Source organism: Oryzias melastigma, linkage group LG18 (assembly GCF_002922805.2).
Source record: "Oryzias melastigma strain HK-1 linkage group LG18, ASM292280v2, whole genome shotgun sequence".
In the NCBI taxonomy this organism is placed as follows: domain Eukaryota; kingdom Metazoa; phylum Chordata; class Actinopteri; order Beloniformes; family Adrianichthyidae; genus Oryzias; species Oryzias melastigma.
In genome coordinates, this window is record NC_050529.1 from 6,867,894 (window position 1) to 6,879,000 (window position 11,107).

Here is an 11,107-nt window from a genome sequence, read left to right on the forward strand (position 1 = left end):
CAGGGTTTAGGTAGCCCTATGACCCCGGGCAGTTTCCATACGCCACGTGTCCCTGTCCGCCTACCAGACTGGGATTTGGCGTTGGGCTCTTCCCTCTTCACTCAATGCTACTGAGGAAATCCTGGTTAGCTTATTTTTCTCCACTTAGTAATCTGCTTACCAGCGGGTCATCTGATCTGATCAGAGGTCGAACACAAACAAATACCACAGCCATCCTCCATAAAACAACAAAAGATTGTTGGTCTTTCTAGAAAATGTGGAAATCTACATTTAACTTAGAATAGACTAAAAGATCAGCCTAAACCTTCACTATTGAGAGTAAACACACTTAGATTCTCCTAAAATGTTTTCTAGAAGTTCTCCAGTATCAGCTGATAGTAATAATTTACGTGTGAAAAGTCACATTGTTGTTTTTCCAGATGTTTGTAGCACAGCAGTAAGCAGAAATCTCGCCCTATCCAATATGGCGACCAACTTTGCGCATGCAACAAGCTAACGTAGCGATTCTAGCCTATATGTCCCATCTAAAGAAATACTCACCAGAACACTATTTTCATTGGAGAGGGTCTCAAAAACTTGATTTAAACGCCAGAGTTTTTAACTTGGAAAACCAAAACTTGTTAATATAGACTTTCATTGGAAGTTGTTGCTTAAACAGAAATTGTCGACCCCGGTATGAACAAAGCTGTTGCATTTTAAGATCCCTGTTGATTTGATTAATGATATAAACTCTTTTCTTTGAAAGAGGTTTGTTTATCTCTTTGTTGAGAAGTAAAACCACCCCTCCCCCCTTAAACAAGTTTGTAGCAAAACAAACTGAGATGTTATAAAAGGAGGTTACAGAGGCTCTCGCACAGAGAGGTCCTCCCCCAGTAAGCATAAAATGTGAATAAAGCACAAATAATTTAGCAGCAACTTTAGGAGAGCGGAAAAGCACAAAGAGGAAGAAGAGAGTTTGGAATTATCCGCGGCCAATTGCTGTGTCTAAGCTGAAATGGCTTGTGAAGGAAAAAAAGGATGGAAATAGGAATCATTTTTCCCACAAATCCCTCTCTTTCCTGAATGAGAATCGTTTGGAATTTATCTGGTAAAATAGATCAGGAAGGTGCTGGTCAGTCTACTGAAGGACGCCGTCGAAGGTGTGTGTCCCTCCATGCATTATTCAGATCCCACATCTGCTGGTTTCTCTGGACTCCTCTGATAATTGTAATTACTATGCTGCCGAGAACACACGCCGGCGTCCATCGAATGGGCTGGCACCTGTGTCAGCAGCTAACAATAAAATGACAGTGAAAATGTGTCGTCACATGGACGAATGTTCCGAACGATTGAAACCTGGAATACTGTTTTACTGGGAATACAGGTTAATCGAAGGATGTCGGTAACTTTGCGTTGGGTGTTTTTGTGGGTCTTGAAGCTGCAGCTGCATGATGCCTGTGTTCTTGGCTCCTTCGGTTCCAAGGATGTGGGAGAAGAAAGGAAGATGGTGGACTTTTTTTTTTGTAGTGTCAGTCTTTGATCAGTGTCCCTGTGCAAGTGTGTGTTCATGCACACACACACAGCAAACCCCCCTGGTGTCTTGGAGGCAGATGAAACACTGAGCGCCTCTATCCTGGACTCACAGAACACCCACTGTCCCCTTCGCCTCCTCCCTTTGCTCTGGCTTTTTCCCGGCGGCTAACCCCTCTGACCGCCGTTCCCTAACCAAAAGCCATTTTAAAGACGACTCACGCAGAGCTCCGCTTTCATGTGGCGCCGCCCCTCTCTGACCAGATCCTGAGTTTTCTGCAGCCCTTTATCAGATCTTAGAGGACGGGCTGCAGCTGAAGTGGCCTCTTGTTGCACTTGCAGCAAAAAAACCAAGGAAGCAATAATTGCAGAGCTTATTCATAACCTTTGAGGACCTGAACCTCATGGTAGCACTGATGCAACCCGTCTAAGAAGCAATGACAATGAGTTCAAAATGAGACAATGAGTTATTGCTATGTGTTAGATTCATTAGCTTAATTAATGACCTATTTAACATAACTGCTCAGTTTAATATATCATAGTGATTACATGAGGGCTTTAGGGAGCTTTGCTGCCTCTTGTTTGTGCTTGGCTCAATTAATAAACCCCAACACTGGGATTATTTACTCGTATTTATGGTTTTCACAGAAGTCATAACTGGGGTGGTTCTCCTCTCTGGGTCTATTTAGCCTTTAATACCTTCTCCCAAAATGGAAAACAAGGAAAGTGACTATTGTTTTTGGTTAAAGTCACAAGCAAGTGTCTATATTCACGCATGTGTTCAGCAGATTTAAAGGTACTCAGTGTAATGTACGGAGCAAGACAAGAGATTTGTCCAAAATGGATTTGGATGCTTGAGAAAGCACATGCAGATAAAGAAAAGAAGAGAAGTTTTGAGCTGTACCAATGGGAATGTCCCCTACCAGAATGGTAGATCGTCTATGAAATGGCAAAGCACCAACTCTTTCAGAGGTAGAAAGATGCATCAGGTAAGCATCATCCAGAGAGACAAATGTTGTTCCTTATAATAGGCTAGAGTCGTTAAACTAACTTGTTATTGAATGGACCAGATAGGTTGACGTTGTTTTGTAGAGTCTTGAACTGTCCGGAAGTCCTGGGAAAGATTCTACCAACTCAGAGAACCTTATGCACTCTCAGTATTGAATACTGGAGATAGTAGTAGCTTGGCGGCTTGATGGTGCAGTAGGATGGGTGCAGGACTGGCACATGGTAAACCAGTGTGGCCTTTTGTGCCTCATACAGGTTTGCCTATTTTTCACCCATACCTATCTGTAAGGGCGGTTTTGATCAAGCCATTATTGTTTCCCAAAAAGTCCCATAACCTGTTAGCCACTATACTATTATACTGTTTGTGGTCGTAAGGAAAGCTGTGACTAATACTTCACTAAGGACTAAAGTGTAGCGTAAGGGTTCCGTACAACAGCTTCATCCATCATTGCTCCTGGTGGTTATAGGTTGGCGCCAGTGTTTGGAAACAAAGGTGCCTGTGACTCTGAAGTGCATTGGGCCTTCTAATAAAGTGTAAAAGCGCTATATAAGTATACTCCATTTACCATATATCATAAGGGTGTGCAACTTACATTAGCTGTACGAATACTTCACAATAAACTAAAACTTTCACACAACAATCGTTCCATTTTTTATCGAGCCTTAAGGGAACTATAAGATACCTCTACAATCTCCTTAAGATGTGGCTTGAGCCGGCTGCTGTTGTTTACGAGTCTCCATGAGTCCAAACAACCCAATAATCTACAGTAGTCTTATGGGTTAACCCTTCATAGGTCCATGTGACTGAGGCTGTAATGTTATTGATGTGTTCATTGGAGTTCGTGGTTTTGTTCAAGTGTCTTGAAAATACAAGAATGATCCAGTGTCAAATCCTTCATCTAGATTTTTAGATTTAGTGATCTGACTCAGTACTTCACTGTCGGCTGTGGAACTTTTGGAACATTTTTAAGTGTTTTTTTAAAGTCATCGGATCAGATTGTTTTCTCAAAATATTTTCTAATCATCCGAGTACTGGAGTGGATAATTCCAGGCCTCGAGGGCCAGTGTGTCTGCATGAGTTCCAGATATCCAAGTCCTACTCGTGACTGATTACCTGGTTCTGGTGTATACAGCCAATTAGAACATACCAGAGCAGGGGCTGTTGGAAAGCATGTAGGAATGCCCACCTCTGTCCTAGAAGATACCATGACTCAACTTCAAGAAAACACCTCTGGAATAAATGAGAATCTCCCTCAACAAATTGCTACAGAATGTGAGTATAAACCTTGAAGGTGGTGTGGTAATATAAAACAGCTTGGAATTATTTTGAATTGCAAAACATAGTTAGTGGGTGTGAGAATATTTTAAAGATAAAATAGGCGAGCAGAAGTTCAAAGTATGGATTTTTTTTCTCATTTAAACAAAGGCCATGCAACTTCGTAGTAGAGCTTCAAAGTGGGCTGTAGGATGAAAGAGTGACTCCTGCCCATTAGAACGTTCATGAATGAAATAGCAGCAATATTTACCACCACTGCACAAAGTACCAGAAAGGATAAAGAGGTCCAGGATGGAGGTAAAGCCACCAAAAGCAGAACCATTTGAAGTATAAATTGGGTTTTTTCGGTTCTGGATGAATGGGAGTCCTATCCCAACTTTGCTAGAAAAGTCAGTTACAAGACTGGGGAGGTGGTGTGATGGAAGATGTATGATAGTGAGCAGTTTACTAACCTAATACAGCAGGTTGTTGATAGTATTATTAGCATAAACACATCTGGTCTTTCAGGTAAAGTGAAAGTGCAGTTGATTTTGGTCATCTACCACACTCACTTGAGCTGTTTTCGGTCTAAGTCAAGGGTGTCGGACTCCAGGGGTGTCAGGCCAACATTCTGCTGTTTTTTTTAGGAAACTCTGCCCTACCTTCAGCTGAACACCAGAATCAGATGCGTTTTGTGAATGAGAGGCTACAATGGCAGGTTATTTGGAGAACATGTAGGACACCGACTCTGTAGTTTGACACCTGTGGTGTAAGATCTTCCGGCAACAAAGTTTTGAGACATTGGAAAGAGTGATTATTGTTTTATTAGAAAGTGGCTTGGGATACCACGAAGCTTAAGCAGGAAAAAGGATCCTGGAGCTCTTGGTAATTATTCTAACAGGATTCTAAAATCCTGCAAAACTGGAGGTGACCTTACCACAATTCAAGCATCCTGTTGCATCGAGCACAGCTTCAGCGCTATGGGCTTAGGGGGTTGTTGTTGTATAGGGGCTTTGGTTAAAACCCGTCTGAGCAGTCATAGTGCCGAGTATCTGCATCTGATAAGAGAAAAGCTGGTTTTAGATTCAATTTAAAGCTGCAAGATGTGCAAAAGCAGTTTCTCAGGAGACACAAGGTCAGTGGAAGAGAAATAAACTTTCTTGGAAAGAGAGAACTGGGGGGTTGGAGTTTTTGTCTGGAGAATTGTCCGGTGTTCTACTGTACAGTGCCCTTACGCCACACTGTAGTAGTTTGCAAGGTGAGAGTCCTGACTCCTTACTGATCAGGCGCATGGGATGTGCAGGTAATACCTAAGTCCAGAAATACTAACTCATACAAGGAGCATGCATCTACTATGGAAAAAGTACTGACTTTTACCTCGTGTAGTCCGTAGGATTTGTACGACACACCTGTGCCTCACCTACTTCATCCTTACCTATACGTGTTGTATAGGGGTTCATTATGCAAATTGTCTACAACCTTGATACTCCGCATGGGCCATTGCTTGCCCCAAACAAGTTTGTCCATCGTTCCTCCGTTGATAGCCCAAATCTACCCAAAAGGTCGGTTGTGACTAAGCCTTTGGATAAATGGCTTCCTGGTGAGAATATTTGGGTAGAAGACTATAATTGGTGGTTCTCCCAAAACATTGGTGTGTTATGTCGATAGGTTCCTGTCTTGTGATTTTCTGGATGTTTTTTTCCGTTAAATGGACAGCAGTATCTTGGTTGACGATAACAGAACCGGTTCTTCGTAGTTCATCTGCATCGTTAATAATAGTCGTTGGTCCTTTGTGATTGATGAACAAATATTCATAAAAATTGATAATGTCGTAAACCTTATAGAAAGTCTAACATCATTTTTCATGCCTAGAGTACATCCAAACTCTTATATTTACCTCTCAATAATGTATAGTGGTGTAGTGGTTAGCACTCTTGCCTCACAGCAAGAAGACTCTGGTTCAAATTCCACTGGTTCTAAGTTGTCCTTAGGTGTGAATGTGTGATTGTTTGGTCCAGCTATGGACCGGCGAATCATTAGGAATCATTAGGAGTGTACCCCACCTTCACCCAGCTGGGATAGGCTCCAGCAACCTGTAAATTTAGGAAATAGATGAATGGATTTAATATCTGAATGTCATTGCTTGTGTTTTTACTGGTTTAACTTGGGTTTTGGTGGACTTCTGTCTGGTTGTTGTCTTCTGTTTGTAAAGTTGTGTTGCTTCTTGCTAATTGAAGTCTGCTGTTGTGCTGAATCTGCTTTTCCTCTTTTCTTCATCTCTTCTTGAGAAAACTCGAATTACCAATAAGGCTAAAGTAGCTGGGGAGCGTTTAGTGTGTCCTGACTTCTGTTTCTCTCATTTGTCTTTTTATACTTTTTCTCAACTGCATCGTGGACGCTGGCATTCATCACAATAATGGCTCACTAGTTTTTATCTTTGGGATTTCTTGTTGCTGGTTGATCAGCAGCTGGTGTTTATAGAGCTGAGGGTGTGGGGTTTGGAGACTCTGAGGATGACTTTTAACCGCCTTAATTTCGTGAGCCTAATTAAAAAAACACCAATTGTTGAGCCTACGCCCACCTACCCAATGACCCCAGTGACCGTCTCACACCCACTACAGTTGTGTGTTATTTACGAGTGTAGATCATAAATGTTTGTCAGGATGTATTGCTACTTACTATCAGGGCATTTGATGCGCGTTCAAGAACGTGTTTTACCTCATTTAGCATATGGTGTTCACACCAGACTCCCACTTCCCAATACCAGCACCTGTCCGCCACCTGGAAGAGGTTTGTGTGCGAAATGTTGAAGCGATGGAAATGTCTCCTCTCTTGGTCCAGGCTTTTTCATTCACAGCTCTATTCCGATAAATGACAGACTCGATTGATTTCTCCTCCATGATCAAATTTTAAAACGGTTGGCACTTCCGCGAATTAAAAAGAACGCCACCCATACATCCAGATCCTCAAAATCCGACCTGGTTCAACCTTCAACATGCATTGAATAGTTACCCGTTTTAGGTATAGAGCCACAAAACGGTCCTAGAAAGTTGTGTAGCAATACATGAATTTGGGAAACACGTTTTTTGTATTTCGTTTTTATTTAGGTTTTGAGTTACAAAAAAAACAAAAAAAAAACAAGAAGATATCTACATGAATACATAAATTACTAACTGCAATGTGAACTTTTTTTCTTATGATTTTTATTGTACTTTTATTTATTTTCATTTATTTATATTTTCGTATTCTCTATTTGAAAAACAAAAACAGGAATATTTGGAAAAAAAAACATTTTGCCCGTTGTGTTTTTTTTTCTTTTAATATTTTTTTTAAAACGTTTTTGTGATCCCAGAAAGTTTTCTTCAGGTTTTTTTCCTATCTTGTGCTCATGACATTGAAAAAAAAAAACATGTTTGATTTTATTTATGTTGTGTTTCTGCTCGTCATTTATCTCAGGTGCACAATTTGGCACTTTGGGAGTTCCGTAGGTTTATCATTCCATTGTAATTGTAATTTATTTGCGTATTTAGTATTCATAAATGCAAATAGTAGAAAGTTTTTTATGCTTAACTACTGTGCAGCTTTGTTTGTGCCACACTTGAAGTTTATGGAAGTTTTTCTGTCATTTATCATTTAAAACTATGAAAACAAACTGTAGCTGTTTGTTTTTTCTGTATCTTTATTTTTACTTTCTTTAAAAGACAAATTTAGGAATAAGAAATAAAAATATTTTAAAATGCTGAAACAAAGAAAAATATGTTTTTAAATCACTTAAAATAATATATATTTATAGTAATTATGGTTTTGCTTTGTTTCTCTTTAAAAGTTTTTATAATTTTTTGCCTTGTTTCAGGGTTATCATCTTACAGAACCTGCAAATATTTCTACATAATTATGTTTTTTGCTACTTTTTTTCTAAATAAATCACATTGATTTGATTTTTTGATTACAATTAATAATTTTTCAATAAATTATAAGTTTATTCTTGTTGCCTTTTATTTCGTCTGCGTGACTTTCTGGTCCATTAAATCCTCATTTCTGTAACATCTTCACCTTTTCAGACTAAAATGACGTTAATATTTAATGTTACTGTCAGGGTTTGAGATTAAAGCTTTTTCTTTTCACGCTTTAAGAGAGAAATAATAAATTAATATTTATTTTCTTATTACCTTTCCTTTGTTCTTGCAGTTTCCGATAAGCGTTCATGTCAAATCTGGAAGCAGCAACTATCAGTCAGCAGAGAAATGGGTTCAAATTAATTAAACTTTCTTTTTTTTTTTTTAATGAAGAGGCGACGTTTGAATAAGGACGATTTCTGTCGTTATGGAGGATCAAAGATCAACTCGAGTGACAAATGTCAAGCAGCAGCAGCAGCAGCAGCAGCAGCAGCAGCAGCAGCTACAGCAGCAGCAGCAGCAGCAGCTACAGCAGCAGCAGCAGCAGCAGCTACAGCAGCAGCAGCAGCAGCTACAGCAGCAGCAGCAGCTACAGCAGCAGCAGCAGCTACAGCAGCAGCAGCAGCAGCGCTGAACATGAGCAAGCATTTGTGGAGCGTTCCACATCCAGAAACATGTGAAGCAGCAGATGTTCCCACCTTCTGCACCTGTAAAGCTCTTCAAATCCTCACCCTTTACTATCAGATCTTTTATTTTGTAGCTCTGATCTGCTTTTCCTTTACTATTTTTTGCACAACCCTGAAAAAAGAATCAATATTTGGTTTTGAAACCCCAGATAAAAGTCTGACTTTCTGGGCGTATTTTGATTTCCGCCGCCTGACTGCAGCTCTCAGCTGCAGGCTCAGTTTTCCTGCTTCTTAAAGAGGAATTTAAAAAAAAAACAAACTCATATATATTTAAGTTTATTTATTTTTTCTAAGGCAAATATTCTCCACGGAGGTTTATGCGTCGCACCTGCTGGGCTGAATTCTGCAGATTGATTCACATTTTAAGCTCCGGCATAAAATTGCCTCATTTTTTTTCCCATGAATCAAAGCTTATTTCTTATTTTTTAAGTTTTATATTGAAGCATTTGAAATGTGAATACAAATGTGTTCTTCTCATCACCTTTCTCCGTCAGGTTTCCTCAGTACGGGGGATCAGTCCGCTAAGGGAAACTACGGTCTGCTGGACCAGATCCAGGCCCTCCGCTGGCTCAACGAGAACATCGGACACTTCGGAGGAGACCCGGAGAGGATCACCATCTTCGGTTCTGGAGCCGGCGGCTCCTGCGTCAACCTCCTGATCCTGTCGCACCACTCGGAGGGTAAACACTCTGATTTCACTCATTTCACAGCGATCCTCGTCATAATTCAGCTTTTGTTTTCTCGCGCTAATGCTGAAGGAAAAGTCCCTGGTGTTTGTGGGATATGTGATCTTGTGGATCCACCGTCTGGTCTGGTGCTGAATCATTCACAGCTGAAATCGTCTCCTACTAATCCTTGAAAATCCACATAACAAATTTACAATCCATGCTAGCCAAATCTGACTCTGATGCAAAAGTTTCTGTGTATTTTTCTATCTTTTACTTTGTTTTCTTCAAGCTTTAGGACCTTGGAGACTCTGAAGTGGAGAAAAGCAGCTTTGCATCGATGTGCAAAAGTACTGAAAAAAAATTGCCTTCCCCACGTCAGAATCAGTTTATGCTGATTATGTAGACGTAAAGCTGTTTTTTCATTAATGTTGGAATTAGTTGAAATTATGCTGATTGCATAAACACTTCACTACTTCAAATTATCACAAATCAGACTAATGCTTTTCTCTGCATCAAGATCAGTCGGTTTATGTAAATTACAAAAACACTCCACTAATATAAATTGGTGCATATTAATCTAAAACGGAATAATTCTGCATCCGAATCAGTCCGTTTATGTTGATTGCGTAAACTTTTCACTACTGGAAAGTGTCGTATATCTGGGAAAAGAAGCTTTTCTTTAGATCAGAATCAGTCAGTTTATGCTAATTACGTCAACACTTCACTATTGTCACAAATCAACGTAAAACTGTCTTTTATTAATGTCGAAATCTGTTGGAATCATGCTAATTGTGTTAACATTTTACTACTGTAAATTGTCGCAAATAAGAGTAATGCTTTTTTCTGCGTCAAAATCTGTTGGTTTACGTCATTTACATGAACATTTCACTACCCTAGATTGTCGCATATCAACATAAAAAATTATTTTCTGGCGTGAGTATAATTCGGTTTTTGTCAATAACATAAGCACTTTACTACTATAAAATGTCACATATCTGCAAAAATATGTCAGAATTCTGTTGGTTTAAATTTATTATTAAACGTTGCTACTATAAACTGTTGCATACCAACGTAAAGCTGATTATCCAGGTTCAGAATCAGTCCATTTTCGTAAATTGCATGAAAACTTAATTACCATAAATTGTAGCATATCAAAGTAGAACTGAATTTTCCTGTGTCAGAATCAGTCTGTTTACGTAAATTATGTCAACATTTCACTGTTGTAAAATGCATAACTGCAAAAAAGCTGCTTTTTTTTTGCTTCAGAATCAGTCACTTTACGTAAACTTTTCACTACCGTGAAGGGTCACATATCTGCAAAAAGCTGCTTTTTTCATGTCAGAAACAACATTTCCAGAACGTCAACAATGCAAAAAAAACACACAAACGGTTTATTAGCATTTTTAAATGTGAAAAATACGCCAGTAAACCGCCCCCACAATGGAGAACAGAAGCTCTGCAGATCGGGACAATTAAAAGGAATTTCTGAAAGGGGGTCTGGCCTAATTTACTAAGCTTAACCAGCAAACACAATGAGCTGCAAGATAGTCAAAAGCATTAATTCCATCAAAGAAGATCACTGTAGAAGCTTGTAGCTCCTCGTAAGGCTCTGCAGAAGCAGAATGTAGACGAGAAACACATCCAGGATGGTTGACCTGAGGACTGAAGCTGAAGCTCAAATGTTCCAGAAGAAGTCCAGATGCCCTGAACAACAGGAATCCTCGATTTCTGGGATAGGCGCCACAGAGGGACGTCCTGAATTTGTCTTCAGCCAGGCAGCTGTCCCCAAAGGAAGGCTCCACCTGTTCTTTTAAACGGAGGAGTTTCAGTCGTTAAGATGCTAATGAGTGCAGGTTTAAACCGGGCTGGAGGCTTAAATCTCTAAAAGGTAGAAGGCACAGGAGGCCTGACCTTCAAGGACGCTCCTGGCGCTCTTCTGCAGGAACCTTCATCAACGTCACACTACCCATTACCAGCAATAGACCCCGAGGGTCGAGCGTTCAAATGGCACGCTAGCCGGCGGATCAATGGCCTTTGATCTTAACAGAGACCAGCGTCGCTGGCGATCTGCAGACAAACGGTCCG

General features: G+C 40.0%; 1 protein-coding gene across 2 annotated transcripts in view; it reads left to right on the plus strand.

Annotated features, from left to right (window-relative positions):
- Window positions 1–11,107, plus strand: part of nlgn2a (neuroligin 2a) — a 238,306-nt gene that overhangs the window by 215,113 nt on the left and 12,086 nt on the right. For both annotated transcript variants that reach the window (XM_024288708.2, XM_024288710.2), the window contains one exon: window positions 8,849–9,034. In XM_024288708.2, the coding sequence (XP_024144476.1) occupies window positions 8,849–9,034 (186 nt within the window). The remainder of the gene's footprint in view (window positions 1–8,848; window positions 9,035–11,107) is intronic.